General features: G+C 37.5%; 1 protein-coding gene across 34 annotated transcripts in view; it reads right to left on the bottom strand.

The window, feature by feature from the left end:
• ESRRG (estrogen related receptor gamma) overlaps window positions 1-17,195 on the bottom strand; it is a 607,049-nt gene that overhangs the window by 216,288 nt on the left and 373,566 nt on the right. The window contains exon 1 of one of the 34 annotated variants that reach the window (XM_045809589.2): window positions 6,693-15,566. The exons of 31 other annotated variants lie outside the window; for them this stretch is intronic. In XM_045809589.2, coding sequence (XP_045665545.1) covers window positions 6,693-6,748 — 56 coding nt within the window. In that variant the 5' untranslated portion in view covers window positions 6,749-15,566. Of the gene's footprint in view, window positions 1-6,692; window positions 15,567-17,195 lie in introns of those variants that run through there. 2 more of the 34 variants (XM_045809590.2, XM_045809591.2) reach the window with 2 other exon arrangements.

The raw sequence follows: 17,195 nt of genomic DNA, 5'->3' as shown, positions 1-17,195 counted from the left end.
TCACAGCGGTACGAGAAGGCACAGAAGAACGTTACGACAAAGACTGCCTTTGATAATTAAAATATACATTTACTTTTAAGTTCTTCTTTTTTTTTTTTTTACAACGTAATCTAATCCTAGGTAGGCTCTTCATGAGGTTAACACTTTAAGTATGAAAGAGATTTTAAATGCCAAAGCCACAGCCAGAGGCTGCATTTCTGATGGCCAGGGCTGAATGTTGCATATCTGTATTCATATGCACAGCTAGATCCATGCCAGTATATTGAAGCGCCCTTTAATTGACCAGTGAGAAGTCCATCTCCTTAAAACTGCACCTTTTCTTTTAATGCTTTGCCTTAGTGACTTATCTTCCAAATATATGTGTGTTGCCATCAATTAAGATGACATGGCATCTGAAGAAATCAAAACATAAAAAGCAAGTTTCCTCCAAACATTTTTTAAATGTTTTCATTAAAAGGGGGACTGAGGCATGCATACGTGTACACAGGTACATACAAACACACACACACATACACGCACACATATACACACATATACACACACACCACACCACAAAACCTAAATCCTCTCAAATTGATGGTTTTATATAATTGATTAGAAAATACATTTGGAAAATACTGAGAAATATTGTCCAAATCAGAGAAAAAGAAACACCTGGCACTTCTGTAAAGAAAAAGTAGAGAGGAAAGATGTGTTTGCTAAAACTCTGAATGGAAAATATTTTTAGTAGCTGAGGTTTCCTAGATCTTAGAAAGTAGAAGTCTAAAATGAACTTGAAACAAGAATGTGATGCCAGGCAAATCCTTCAAAAGGCAAAGGCTGTCACTTCTCACCCTCAGATAATAAAGAAGCTAACTTTGATCTGATGGTTTGGCAAAAAGAAACAGTAGGATTAAAAAAAAAAAAGAGAGAGAAACATTAAATTTGTTTAAGTGCTATACATACAAGTAAAGATAGGAAATGAATCTAGGAATTTAAGCAAGAATATAAATAAGAACAAGAATTACAACAGAAAGAGCAGTTGACTAAGTGTTCTTTCTCAACACTCACTCAGATTTACTAAGCAAAACCGAAGATCTCTAAACTCATCCCTTAGAGTAAAATTCAAAAACTCTGAAATCTGTGATGCACTTTAGAGAAATAGAACACTTACTAGTTTTCTAGATTTGCTTTCAGTAAAAAAAAAAAAAAAAAAAAGAGGAAATGACATATTTATGTAATGCAGATAAATAAAATTCCTATTTATGCATTTATCTGAGAGCTATCATGTTCACATTCAGATATATTTGTCAGGCTCTTGTATTAAAAAAAAAAAAAAAAAGAATGCAGCCAAGAGCTGATTCAAAACTATTTCTTGGACATAGGCCCAAACCATTAAATTATGCATTTAATATTAGTAGCTTATTTCCTATTTTACAAATTATTTATGATTACCAGCTTTTGAATTTACGAATGATCATAGTTAAAAATTCATAAAATCAGAAACAAATTAACTTATTAGGTTACCTGTTACCTGTCTTTCTATATAATTAAATCAATTTAGTTTAAAATCAGACCTGGCAAATACCCGAAACACTAATTCCAGGTTAAAATCATGCCTGGCAAATTGAACTGGCAACGAATCGATCAGAAAAATACTTGAGATTCACTTTACTATATATATGTAATGAACACTCTTAGCAGCCTACCTACAGTATGCTACACATGCACTTCTCCCCATATAGGTACATATTTCACGTGCATACCATACAGGCAAACACACACGTGTGTGTATTCTACCGACTGCTTCGGATTTTAAAGTACCATACGGTATTGATGTATTTATAAGAGTACAGACCATGTATATCCATGTACACATGGCGATGAAAATAATCAACAGCAAAACATACAAAATGCAGTGAGGAGAATGAGAAGCGGCAGACATGGCTGGTGTCATCCCTACACTATCAAATATACACATAAGTATGATTGGAGAAAGAGAACCTAAATATTTCACTGTCAGAGAATGTAGAGAACGGCCATTCATTTCTATCTCCTGTGCTTTAGGACAATGACAATTTAATACAAGGCCAGGGGATGTAAAAGAGATAAAAACTGAACAAACTGGGCGAGTGTAATCAAAGATTTTCTCCAGAGAGCTGGCTAGGGCCGGAGCTCATATGCACTTAGAACAGATCAACGTTGTATTGTTTCTCTCTTGCATGAATTTGCTATGAAGCAAAATTCCAAGCCAAGCTTATCTACTGCAATGACTTTAAAGTTCTATAGAAATACCTCGATGTTCTTCTCTTATTTCTAAATGCTTAATAGGCGGTTCTAAAAAGTTTATTTGATATTAATTGGTTTCACAGAAACCATTGCTAATAATTGCCACTTGTCTGACAAAGTATCAACCATAAGCACAGATCTGAATTTGTTTTATGAAATCATATAAGCAAAACCTTCAGTGCTGCACAGCGCTTTAAAAGTAAAACAAAGAAATATTTTTTTTTAGTCACTAGGCTAAAACAAATGTTGAGGAATTTTTCACAAGTGATACGGACTTGAGACTGGGCATTATGCCTACCTTCCAAAAGAAAGGTCTCTTCTTTGTCTGTAGTTCTTGCAGGAGTAAGGTATTGTGAAAGTATTGTTAAATAGACTCATAGAGAAGTTACCTGCCCTCTTTGATGAATAGCACCATGTATCTAAAATTAATTGCAAAAGTATGGCCCAGCTAATGAGATGGTCCTTATCTTTTCTCAGCACAGGAAGCACAAGTATTTTTCTGCTGGCTCAATATTTTATAAAAATGCCTCAAGTGTTATTAACTAAGTAAAAATCTGATTAAAAGACCTCAAAGACCTAAAAGACCCCAAGTTATCGTAAATTCTAAAACCTGGAAAACCTGGAGTTAAACCTGATTTCCTATATTATTTCCTTTTTCAAGCTTAATTTCTTTTCTTTTTTACTTTGAAAAGAAAACCAAAGGGGGAAAAAATCCTTTCTCCAGCTTCTATTAGCATTTTTAAAAGCTGAATTACAATATCCTTTTTTATAAGGTGGTCAATATATATTACAGGTCAGATTAAATCAAAGAAATATATCAAAGGCCGTCAATTTAGAATTAAAAAAAAAGAACAATGATACCTTATTGGGGGGAAAACACTGGAAAAATGATCATCCATGCAAGAGAATTAATGGATATCCACAAGGGCTTTGCTAATAACATGGGTTAATTACCGCTGCAACACACAAGGCTCAGTAAATAAAGCAGCAGTGCCATAAACACATTAAGATGAGAAACCATCACTATAAGAACCAGCCAACACCATCACCCTTCCCTCTGCCCAGGAAAGGGAAAGCTGTTTTCCAGCCCCTTCTGCAAAAGGAGGATTTCTAAACTTAACCACCAAATGTATATAAGGTAATACATAAATACACTGACACAAAGGGCTGGTGAAACATGGGGTACCCATCATTTATTCACCACTCCCATTCCACATTTATTCCATTAACTCAGGAACACTTATTTTTGCTTACTCCAAGGAGAAAATCACATGTTACATAATATACACTATCTGGCTATTTTGACTATCTATAGTTTGGGATATGTGCAGTGGCTATTAAATTTTCAGAAAAATAGAATTAATCTGTTCACTCTAGTGCTGTGATGGGCAAGGTTACAAGATTCTACAGCTCAAGAACACTCACCCCTGAGTGCAGCTAGTTGTCACTTGCAGCAATTTACAAAGAAATCATCTGAAAACGCCACCTACACCACCTACCTTTAAGGCTGCAGGTGTTTTCAACAGATATACAGAGAAGAAACAGGAGGAAAAGTAATATGAGCTCCAAGTCTGGAGTTTAAGTGTTCTTTCTTAGAAAAATAAACTTAAAGTGTCTGTTCATAGTTTTCAAATAATATCACATCTAAAGTGATTTAGGCAAGCTCCTATCTTTAAAAAAAAAAAATTGTATCCACTCAGATTTAGGCTTGTTGTTGTTGTTGTTACTGTACAAATTTTTCCTTCCTGCCTACTTTCATCTCATGTATTTTTGACATTATAGTATTACTTTTGGATAGTTGTGTTTCAATTTACATTAGCTTTTAGTAAGGAGAGACAAGGCCGAGAAAAGAAAAAAAAATCAAAACCCTGACACAGGAAGAGTGGACCATACAAAATAAAACTTGCCTAGCTCCAAAGAGGAATTTTAAAACACAAATCTGTTTCATCTGCAATGTTTGGATTTCAATGATCAGGCTGAATTTACTAAACTGTTCCCTCCTCGCCTTGCCTGTTTTGGAGTGTTTCAATTGCCTTTCCTTCTTCCAACAGCTGTGACAACTGTTAAAACAGTCAGTAAAATTAAGTCCGCTCTATAATCCTGTAGTCAATGTTACATTTTAATCAGAGGTTGAAAGGGAGTCGTGTGATGAGCACACTCATTTAGAATGATTAGACGGACACATATGTCAAAATGAGCAGATATATTATTTTCACCTATTTATGCTATCGGTTATTACTGCTATTAAATGTGAAACAAGCTTTCAAGTATTATGTTCTTTAATGTGCTGGCACATTTCCTAAAATAAAAAAACACATAGTTATAGGTTAACATTTTGGGGTCTCCTAATGGTGGTCAATAAATTGCACGAATCTTTTTAACAGCCTCCGAAACAGAAATTGCCTAATATTTTCCTCTGAAACTGCATAACTCTGGTTTCATTTCTATGTATACACACACGTGATAGGGTTTAACCCAGTACAATTACTATGAATATTAATAGCATGTATAAATTCTGTGGTTTATTAATTGAGACAGAGAGGCAGATGCGTTGCTTAGCATTAGATCTTTCTGTCTGTCCAGTGAACCACGTAACCATCAGAACTGCATCCAGACAATAAATCTGTATTTTTTAAAGATGACTTTTAATTGAGCCAAAAAGAAAGCTAGTTTGAATCTTGCGCCAAAGCCAAAAGGACATGTGCCCTGATTTCATTTAAATGCATCTGCTTTAAGAGGCTTATCTAAACTAATTATTCAAATTAGCTATAAGAAGTTAAATTCAAGAAAACTACTTTAAAAAGAAGCCTCTGGGGGATTTTTAAAGTTCGTTTTGTTTATTTATTTACAGGAGAAAGTTCAGGATCTGGGTGAGCTTGGATAACGCCGACTTCCCGACGTGAAGACATTTAGACCCTCCAATTCTACAGCCCCAGGTGCACTAACCTTCAAGCTACACCTGAGTGGGCAGTCCTACCTTTGTTTATTTTTCATTTGTATTTTCACACAATTTAAGGTTGTTTCTTGTTCTGAGTGTTTCAAACTGGACACAACCTTCCAAGCTCTCAGTTCCTCCTACGTCCATCTCTTGGAGAATATCCCTTGTGCGGGTGTGTATGTGACTGTGAGTGAGTGTGTGTGTGTGCACGTGCCAGCGTGCACAGACATATCTACACACACTCACACTCCTACACACACGAGCAGCCACTGAGACTGCAAGTCACTTTTCATCTCTTACTTAATTACACAGCAAGGCAATATGCAGTCGCTAAGGACAGCTAGTGGACATCTACCTATAATGCACTACCTCAGCTTCAAGAGTTTTAGATTTTCTTCACAATCTATAGAGAGATGTTTGCCAAGAGCACTCTTTTCAGAATTATAAGTTAGTATTACTGTAATGTGAAAGCAAAGCAATATAACTGACTCAACAGAAAGATGATCCAGTGACAGCTCCCGTGGTATTCTAATATTTTATCTTAACAGTGGGTTGAAATTAAGTTTATGACCTACTCATTGACACAAGAATGCCTAATTTACTTGTCCTACCCCAACCACTTCTCCCCCACCTTTAGTGTTCTGAAGACATATATATATATATACACACACACACACACATCCATGTGCATAAAGATATTCATAAATCTGGATGAAACTGCATATAAGAACAAAAGTACTTTTCTATATTTTCTGGACATGATACATGACACAAATCCACAGCCTCAACGTGGTCTATTCAAGGGGAAATTTTAAAAGTCACTACTGTTTCTTCTTCAGTTTTTTCTCCCCTTAAATATTTATAATGTGTGAAAATCTCATGTTACTTAATGGACTGATTTGTCTGTTAAGTGCTGACTTAACGCTAACCATGCAAATAACATTATTCTAGCCCTGAATTGCACAGGGCTAGTTTTTAAATTGTTCTCTGAAGGAGAATTAGTAAATGTGCAATTTTGCCTCTAACTCTGCGCGGTAAGAAATGACAGGGAGCTGAAAATATCTGTCAAACTGCAAACACATAAGAGGCACTCAATAGTATAAATCATTTTGAATATTGTATTTTAAAACATCTTTCCTTGGGAAAATGGGTCCTAGTAAAAGATGCATTTTAACAGTTCACTAAGCATTTGTGCCAAGTGCCTATTCTTAGCACCTGAATAAGAAGTGACTGTCACACAGCTGTTTTACTGACAGTCACTGAGCTTTGCCTCAAAGGTAACATTGTAGTCAGAGAACAATTCGCGACTTACTGAATTAGGAGATCACCCTCAACACAAAAGGCACAAGACAGACACAAACAAGCACTCGTGCACACAACATACCCAGGGCATTACCTGAATCCGTGTGCAAAGATACATTCTAAGTCCACCCCCACACACGCACCCCCACGGCGAGTTTTAAAAAGGAAAGAAAAAGGTACCTACTCTTCCTCGTAGTGCAGGGAAAAAGATTCAGGAAGGCAAAGTTCTACCGAATCCATGTGCGACCGGCAACCATTATTTGTGCACCCCCGCTATAAATCAAAGTTTCCTTGACAGAGCACAGTGCAATTAACACAAATGTTCTCCTAGTGACAAGCCTATAGGCACAGCCAGTTGGGACCAAAGCTCTCACACTCTCCTAATCAAGGACTTAAAGCCCCGATTGGAGCTTATTAATATGAAGTAGGGCTTTACATATGCAGTCCCACCGGCCCAGCCTCGCAGCCGATTGGGGGGCCTCTGCCCAATCAGGAGGGAGGCGACGGGAGGCTGCACGGAGCGAGCGGAGCCAGGCAGGTAGGAAGGGTGCAGAGAGCCGAGGGGACTGAGAACCGCGACTGGGAGAGAAAAAGCGAGCGGGGACGACAGCGATCGAAACGCTCCCAGGAGAGACCGTGCTTTTTCTTTTCTGTCTGTCTGTCTTGCTTGCTTTTTCTGGGAAGCTACAAAAGAAACATAACTAACTTAACTCTCTAGGCACTGGAGGGATTTGTCTTTGGTGTCTAACCTAAGACCTATTTTGCCTTGAAAAGAAGAACTCACGCATACTCTGAGTTAATTTGGGAAAGGATTCCGCGGAAGGTAGAGAATTAAGTTTGTCCTGCCGTTGTCTGTGTTTTAAACCCCCGGGGGCTGCTTCTTATTTAGTGCTGTACTTCCCCCCCATTTATTCGTAATCGCGTCTTTTCCTGGTTTCCTGTTACATACTGGGCATTTGAAAAATCAAAGACATTCTTCTAAATTGTTCGGGCATGTGAGCCCTTGGGATCGTCATCTCTGAGGTGGAATGCAGTTTTGCACAACTACAGAAGAGGAAATAGTGCGTCAATACAAGCTGAGAGAATGCCTATGCAAATTATATGTGTAAACATTTCTTTACCTGCTGTCTCTCTACATATAGATATACAATGCATAGCTTTTCAAAGCAAAGGTAAACAACTGCAGGACAAATTGGCTTCTCCAGTTACAGGGGTGGGGGTGTGCGGGCTGTAGGGGAAATAGGACATTAAATCCATCTCAGTGCATTTTGACAAAATAAAGACTGTGTTTCCTCCCCCCCGCATGGAGAGCATTACTACACAGTGCACTAAAAGTGTTCTTAATCATATACTTATTTCAATACAAGCTTCCAAACTGGGAGGCACATACAAATCTATATGATTTTACCCAAAACATCAGTTTCCAAATGAAATGCAGTGTACATATTTGTTTCTCTACATAACACACCCTGAATGCTTTAAAAAATCAACCTAGAAACATTTTGTAAATCATCACACAGTCTGGCCATTATAAGGATTAGTTTCAAGCAGATAATAATTTAGGAAACTAAGAATTCTCAATCAAAAGTGGGGTTTTTTTTAAGGGTATAAGAAGAGAAGCTTATTTTTCCCTCAATAATGCAGAATGTGTTCTTAGTTTTCATGTAACAAAGAGTTTTCTTAGGTTCTATTTTGAACTACAAGTTATTTTATACTAGCAAATATATCCAGCTATTTTTGGCAAACTGCTCCCTTATGGAGAGTGGAAGACCCACAATTTTGATATAATTCAGCTCTACTCCTACCAACCTTTTGCATCTTAAGTGTTCCACGATATAAATAGTATAATCTTTGAGATCAAAATAAATTAGTTCAGATATTCAGAGTGTGTTAAATTCACTAAATCAGAACTCAGCTCTCTCTCTCAACCCTTTCAAATTTTCTAGGTCTTTAAAAAAACAAAACACTAAAATAGAACAGCCACATTAAAATTCAGAATGTAAAAATGACAGACATGATTTGGTCCCCCCACAGAAGAAAGCAATTTTCCTGCCATGTATTTGGCCATATCTAAGATATGGGCCTGATTCCTTTTATTTGTGGCCTAAATTCATACAAGTTTTTAGATGAGAACTCACATAGCAAAAACTGTGCCTGAGAATACTGTATAAAAGCAGGTAGTAAAAGCTTAATTACCAGTAGCATTATGCTGTCTATATTGTTAAATGTGAACTCTGCAATTAAGATGTAAATTTGGTTGTGAGCAGTGAATTAAAAGAGCTTTGAGATGTAGAAGAAAATCCAAGCATTCTGCAGACACTGAAAAAAAAAAGATTTGTCTATTCAATCTAAAATGAGACATGTAATCATTTTATAATTAAAAAATAAATAAAAAGGCATTTGAAATAGAAACATGATTTTTCTAAAATGGAAGCTAATACTGCATTAGAAAGAAAGAAAAATATCTTTGGTTCAAAGATTACTATTTTCATTTTTGAACAAACTAAAATTCTCAGGGTAATTAATAGATCCAGTTGTACACATTTTTAAACAATATTCCAAAAACAGAGTTTCTTTTTTATTTTTTCTAAAGACTCTTTTTTAAAAAAGAAAGATTATTTCACGTACTCAACCCAGCTTAAAGCACTCAATACATTCAGATTTTGCACCTGTGCAGAATCCTGCACTGTATTCAGTTTCTTTGCATTATCATGCTGTGACAGAACCTGTTTATTACTCCTTTGAAATGGCTTTTTAAAGACAAGATTTGCAGTCAGTTATTTACCGATGGACCTTAAGTCACCGCATTTCATAGGAGTCATCGTTTACTTCCCACAATCTTCTTATTTCCTTTTGGGTACTTATTTGCCCCATTATGAACCACTGGATTTCATTGGTATATATTTTAAACATATTTAGACTCTTCCACGTGTAAGTCTCTTCTGCGCTCACAGAGACACATGTACAAACACAGCGTATCATCCCCACCGATCTTTCACTAACCATATTTCTTCAATGCAAGGAACAGTGTCCACTGAGCTAGCTGCTTTCTGAATGACCAGAAGTATGCTAGTGTACAGACATACATGGATCTGTATGCTTCCCTTTGGGATCAAAGTGTCACCTTTATAAGTCAAGGACCTAAGATTACACCTACTGTCTTAAATCCAGTTTAACCAATTTAAAATTTAAAATAATATCTACTGCACTAAACTTGCAAGACAGCTTCCAGAATATTTTATAGACACGCAGCTTAGTCATCTCCAGAATCTTCCCTAGCCACAGTTTTCTCACCTTGAAGGAGGAAACAGTGGATAATCACAGGATATACACACATCATGAGCGATACTGAGCATAAATCTTTTAGAATCTCAGTGACAAAGGATATGGGGAAAAAATGAAACAAACAAATAGATAAACAGCCTAGAATAAACACATATTGCTAATCAGTCAATACACTTCACAATCTTACCACAAGGAGTCTACCCAAAGCAGGAAAAATGGAACTAAATAAAAGAACCTCTTAGGACTATTTCACAGGGAATATTAATCAATTAGTTAATATCCATCTATTATGCACCAGGCCTTGGGTCCATGCATAGTCTCAATCTCTTTTTCCTTAAACAATGCAGGCACAAATATCCAGACAAGTTCATCCTCAGACCCCAACTCATGCACAGACACCAGCAGAAAATATACTTCATTTCCATTTGAAAGAACAGAATGGCAACAAGCAAAACTCAGGTGCAAACAAAATGTAGCTTCCTGTTTTCCATACCAGAAATTTTACTGTATTTTACTCAGAATCCTTTCCTAAGACATTCTAACAATGAATTCTTCTGTTGCTAAAAGATGATGCGAAATGTTTCATCTTGCCATTATTGCATATTAATAGCTACTTTCAGTTCCCATCTTCCTTTTGTGAAAATTAACAGGACTAATCTGTATTAAAATGCTTCTAGTTGTCACACTATTTTGGAAGCAATTTTTTATATTATATTGCACATCTGTCATTTGTTAAATATTTAAAACTAAACAAGGCATAACAAATTTAGATTTTCAAATCATCTTATAATCTACCTTTGTGGATTTTTCCTCAAGACCATAAACCCTTAAAAAAGCCGTTTAACTCTTTGAACCATCTTGCCTGCTGTCTTTGATAGACTGTGTATAGTATAATGTACCATACTGCAAAAAGCAAGTCAAGACTATTACGAACTACTATCTTAAATGCTTTAAAAAAGCCACAAATGAACATCCCTGTGAAAAGAACCCTGATGGGCACGCAGGAGGCTTAGAAACCAGGATCCCTTCTGCATCCTCTCGTGACTTGGGTGGCCTTGAGCAGATCACCTCATTTACCTATCCCTCTTTTCCTCATCTGTGCATTGGGATTTCTTTTATGCTATAAACCTGCTTAAGAATACACCTTTCCCACTGGGAACGTGAAGACTACTTTTGGAGTCAGTATGACTACTTTCCTCTCTATCACCACCAAACCTCCATCAATTCATCATACCTCATCTTCTGTTGCCTTTCATTTCTAGGGCACAGGCTTTGATATTTAAATTATTGTCTCGATTGGCAAGAAGCAATCATTTCGACTGAAAGTGATCCCTTCCACAGAAGCACTAATAAAAACCTTGCCTTTTGACAAACCTCTTGTCCTATAAATCCATCCCATTCCCAAATTACCAATTCCATGTAAAAAGCCCATTCTCTGGGGAGCAATTACCTCACCTCTGTAACACACCAAACTCTTTTCCCAGTGTTTGTGCAAGTGGGGGGACGCGGGGGTGGGGAGAGGAGAAGAATCAAAGACAGAGAAACTAATAGAGGCAATTCATTTTCTGTTTGATTAATTCAGGATTATTTCACTTTCATTTCATCAAGCTAATAAGATACATAGTAAAATATCAGAAAAGATTAAATTATAAACTACAGTAGCTCCAGTGGGAAAAGTGACTTTAGTTACGCTGTATTTCCAACATACGTACCCTGGTGAAATACCAGATGCATTTTCTAGTATCCTATGAGCTTTCTATAATCTGTATGGCATGTATTTACAGAGCAATAGTTAACATTTTGAGATTATACATTAATAAATGAATTGCAGTTATATTCTTTCCTGAATGTTAAGCACCATGAGCTAAATGCAGAAAACATTCAAGGTCAATGTCCCGTTTTAGACCTTTTCAGGCAGCTGTAATATTATGATAATCAAGCTTAAAATATTCCTATAGAAAGAGTAAATTAGCCTTTTCACTTGAAAGATGATTATGATAAACAATAAACCTAAGAGAGGACAAAATCCCTATTTTTAAAAGCCATAAATTGTTGAGTCAATCATGTGTGTGATACTGTTGTCCAAAATAAAGGGTAGCTTAACTCTGAGAGGACAGGGGTGGGGGGAGTAGTGGAGATGGGGAGGGGGGAGTGGTCAAATACGACAGATTTTAGAATAAGCAATACTTGCTTTGATACTAGTAAAATGATCAATTATCTACCTTAACCACCCCATTCGACATCTATTCAAAGTTAAAAATGCATATGGCTGTGAAACATCAAAAAAACACGAAGTATTTTTTTTCCTGACTTAGAGGACTCTTCAACACTATTTGAAAGTTCTCTTTTCCTATTGTTTCCTTTAACCCTTCCGTCCAAATTTTCAAAGGACCACTAAAAAAAAAAGGAAAGTGAGCTATATAGCATCTGGTGTCCATATAAACAATCTTAGAGGCTGTTACTTTTTTCTTTTCTTTTCTTTTTTTGATGTTAGAACTGTCTGACACACTCTTCTAAGGTTCCTTTTTATAAATGAACACATTTGATAAAAATCTGCTTCCCCCAAGCAGGACAAATTAATTAGGGGTGTGCGTCTGTCATGCCTGGCCAAAGTCAGGAGATGGTGGAAGGCCTCAGCCACTGGGAAGGCCTCACAGCCTGCTCTGGAGTCAGGCCTTGGGCTTGCATTCCAATTGTGAGGCACGAGGCTTTGGCCTAGGGTCATGCCACGGATCTAACTCTCAGTTTCCTTTGCTATTAAATGGGAATAACAGTAAGAACAATCTTGTAAAACTGTTACGGGGATTAACTGAGTGTAAAATAGTTTAGCACCCGTGTCTGGTCCCAGCTGGGGGTGGGGGAGGGGGTACCGCCTGACCGGGTGGGCCAAGCCATTCTGACTTGCGCCAGCTGTCCTAGCTCCATAATTTACAGTACTACCCCTTACACTCTCCAAAGTGCCTCAGTTTAGATAATAAACTTTACTGTCATCATCCACATAGTGAGCCTCCCATAAATGTTAGCCATGCTATTTTTAAATCTCACTAAATGAAAGAAAAAATCTAAAGAAATGGCATTATCCGCTCATTTGGCCTTCATCTTTGAGTAGGAGTTCAAGGTGCTTAATACAGAAAAGGAAATGAAGAGCAAGTATCCCCCCCAGTGAACAGAGCGGTAACCTTGGCCCTAAGAGGATACAAACTGCTTGCTAGAACGCTGCCACGCATATATGGACTCAATATAATGAGAGGGGATGAAAGAAGTTGTCCTCCTTAAAGCTAACCATTGTGTTTCGTGCATGAGTGTGAAGAAGACAGATCTGGAACGCTCAATGATTCTGCTGACTCTCCAGAGCGTTCAACTGGACATTGTTTACCAGAAAGAAGGGGAGAGAAAAACTGCTCCTACTCCTTTTCTCTTCCTTTAAGACATTCTTCCACATCCCTCTAGCCTAGCAGTTCCCTCAATAATGCTGTTGATTTTATTATTATCCCGAGCACAAGCTCATTCACCCAGGAGCTCCTTCGATCAGATATCCCAAGAACTCAATTTCTTTACAAGGCTTTGCTCTTGTTACACTGAATGGCCACTAATCTACAGCAGAACACAAAGTCTGGCTACAGGGAATTACAGAGAGGGAAAGACCACGGGGATTATGAGTCTGACTTGGTTACCTTACAGGTGAGGAAAATGAGGCTCAGAGTGGTTAAGAGTCTTAACCCAAGTTTCACACTCAGGTAGTAGAAAAGCTCATATTAGAAAAGATTACATGTCTCCTCTTTCCAGTGCTTACTTAGTAACAAGCTCCTATTGTTAATCTCACAGTTGTTGACGATATACCAGTGCACGGACCTCCAGCAGAGAGATGAGCCCTCCAAGGACAAAGGTCCCAAGTAAGAGCTAAGGGACATCAGATCCCAAGAGATAAATACTCAAACTGTATACCAAACTGTCCTTTACTTTCTCCAAAAGCTTAGAAAGATAAGGAGACTCACCTATTTAAAAAGAAGTAGGGATGAATTGGTAGAGAGAAATTCTCTCTTTCTTCTCTCCAGGGAATTAGGTGTCCTCTCATAAACACATTTTGACTATCATTTCTTTTAGGGACCTGGTTTCCATTAAGTGGCCACTCCTTTCCCCACCTTAACCCCTCCCTCACCGTAATCTGTGAAGTCGCACCAGCTCTGAGGGTATCCCCGGATACTGAGTGCAAGGGCACTCAGTCCATATTCCCATGGATGTTACAGAAACACAATGAAGATGTCTTCAATGAGTGAATGAAGTAATGACCTATTTTAATACTCAGTGTCTTGCTGCCATATTTAAAGGTTATAATTAGGTTAAATTATTAGAGCAATATAGGAAATTTTAAAAGATGATATGTATATAAAAAAGAAGTCAGTAGAGAGGAGGAAGCTGATAGAAAAAGAGAAGGCAAATGAGAAGACGAGGTCCACCGTTTTAAGTTGCTCCAGCCCTCCTGGACCATTTAGTCTTCTGAGAGATGGCTTTCTTCCTCCTCTATTTTTCTGTTTTCCAAATATTCATATTGACTAAGTATGAGATAATGAAAAACAATACTTATTATTAAAACAATGATGCCACATCAATACTTAAATCTATGCCCCTCACCAGGGTAACACAAAAACATTTTCTCATTTAACCTGACAGCTTTTAAAAATCACCATACCCCAGATATGTCCTGCAAACCAATACTTTTTTATAAAAGCATTCAAAAACGGCTCTTATATACAACACAAAAATTTCTATATTAAGGATTCCGGGATTCCCTTGGTTAAATGTTGACAAGGCTCCCATGAAGAATGGCCACAGAGCTCCATTTCTTCGCGGCATTATGCTGGAACGGTGCTGAATACTGAACACTTTCAGAAAGGAGGTGGATTTCTCTTCTTATGGGAGAGGAAGAAGGGAATTAATTAATCAGCAGAAAAAGACAAAGGGCTTGCCTTCAGGCCACTCTCTTCCTCTCTTTAATGCCTGTAATTCTTTCACCGAGTCCTGCATATTCTGTTTGGTGGTTTCATTCCAAGACCAAGACACTGATGAGAACATTTCACATCAAGGAGAGACAAAAACTTTTCTAGAAAACCAGACTCTGGATGCAAAAGAGAGTGAGACAAAGAATTCCTTCCCCCTTTGCCTTATAGATTAAAATAACAGGAATGGAAAAAAAATAAATAAATAAAATAACAGTTACGGTGTTGGGGGAGGGGACATGAGGACAAGAATCACTCTGAAACCCAGGGGTCTTATCTCACCTGTGGTTTGTCACTAAACACACAGCTATTTGTGTCAGGAGCTTTATCCAATCAAATTTTGTGTTACAGAAAAGCAAATAACATAATTAAAGACCCCGTTTTTTTTTAATAGTTCAGTTACCACTTGAATTAGAACATTAAATAAATCAAAGCCAATTTTCATCAGTGAGAAAAGAAACAGATTAATTCACCCTTGGATAAATTGAAACTCTAAACAAAGAAGTAAAATTTAGCAAAGGAAGAAGATTTTTTAAACTTTATATTTTTAAAATATAACCAGCTAGGGAAGTTTAGTGGTTTAGGAAATTTTTTAACTATAATTAATAACTAGAATACACTTTTCTTTTCTTGGCTCTAATTTGACATTAACAATGCAGTTTCACGGGGCGCCTGGGTGGCACAGCGGTTAAGCGTCTGCCTTCGGCTCAGGGCGTGATCTCAGTGTTCTGGGATCGAGCCCCACATCAGGCTCCTCTGCTATGAGCCTGCTTCTTCCTCTCCCACTCCCCCTGCTTGTGTTCCCTCTCTCGCTGGCTGTCTCTATCTCTGTCAAATAAATAAATAAAATCTTTAAAAAAAAAAAAAAACAATGCAGTTTCACACATGCATCTTTTGTTCCTCACAACAATACTGTGGGGCAGTTAGAAACTATATTATTATTATCCCCATTGTATTGATGACAAAACTGAGGTCCAAGAGTTTATTTGCTTGCCCAAAGACATTTCCGTTGTTAGGTTGCAAAATCAGAACCTGAATTTCTTGTTTTTTAAATTCCACTTGTCTTGCCCTCCTAATCTTAGGTGGTTTCCTTTAAGTTTTGTGACATCCTCTTAAAAAGACACAAGGGAGTACAGAAAAGCACTCACCAGTACACAATTTTGCTCCCCAAAATAGTTTTGTTTTAGGAAAGTGAAATAAAGCTACTCCTACCAGTTGTACACCTTAACCCTTCCTTTCTTGCTGAAGACACACACACTTTTTGGATGTGTGATCTGTAAGTTTCCCAGGATAAACGCATACCTTAGTAGTGAGAATGTAAAATACGGAAAGGGAACCTGAGGTCTCCATCTCCCTTCTCCATCACTGATTTCACAGAAAGGTTGGTACAGCTCTCCATTCATTAGTTTCTCTTCCCCAAGTTTCAGAGTAATATAACTATAGTCTAATTCTAGAATATCTAAGCCAAGGAACAAAGATGACTAAGGAGGAGCAAAACAGAAGCAATGGCATTTTTTTAAATTAAAATTTAAAATCAACCTATTTGGAAAATTTTCAAGATTTCATCATTAATAAAAAAGAACTATAATCACTCATAAAACGTAACAGCTCTATAAACATCAGTGTTCTCATCAGGATTATTCTATTTCATCTCTCCAATCTTTCCAGAAGTCTGCAGAAGGGGCGTGCACTGCATACTGCCAGGTGTCTTGGGCCTGGCTATATTACAGCTGGGAAGATCTTGAAGGAAGCACGGCCACATTTTGTTTCCTCTATTAGCAAAGATGATTAAATGAGACAGTATGAGTTTTAATGGGTTCTTTCTGAGGTCAGAGCCTCCCAGTTTGGCCCCACCATTGGCTTCATTTCCATCGATTGAGCAGTTAGGCCTATTCAATTATTCAATCCCAATCAATACTTTGAGATGTCTAGTATGTAAATGTAAACATTTCGTTTATTTCTACCAGATTTAATTCATATGCTCTTACTGTGTGAGAAAGTTAACATATTTATAAATAAACCATGTGGCATTGCAAAGAAAGTATTCCTTTCTTTGTAATCCTGGCTGTCACTTAGCTACAATGCTTAGCAACACAATTTACAGAGTACACAGAACACCCTTCCGATCCTTGGAGGCCAGGGGAGATGTCTCCTCTTTCCAGGGGTCCCCTGGCTGAATCGGTGGCTTGCTCCTCTGTGTCCCATAATGCTTTGCACTATCGACGTTCTCTAACTGGTTTATATCAAGGTAGGTTGGTTTGTACTCTCTGTGTTCTCCATTTACTAAACTACTTTTTTTTTTGTAAGATTTTATTTATTTATTTGACAGAGAGACAGCCAGCGAGAGAGGGAACACAGCAAGAAGAGTGGGAGAGGAAGAAGCAGGCTCCCAGCGGAGGAGCCCG

Source organism: Ursus americanus, chromosome 2 (assembly GCF_024610735.1).
Source record: "Ursus americanus isolate L20-20 chromosome 2, mUrsAme1.1.p, whole genome shotgun sequence".
Lineage (NCBI taxonomy): Eukaryota > Metazoa > Chordata > Mammalia > Carnivora > Ursidae > Ursus > Ursus americanus.
This window is presented reverse-complemented; position numbering and strand designations above follow the sequence as displayed.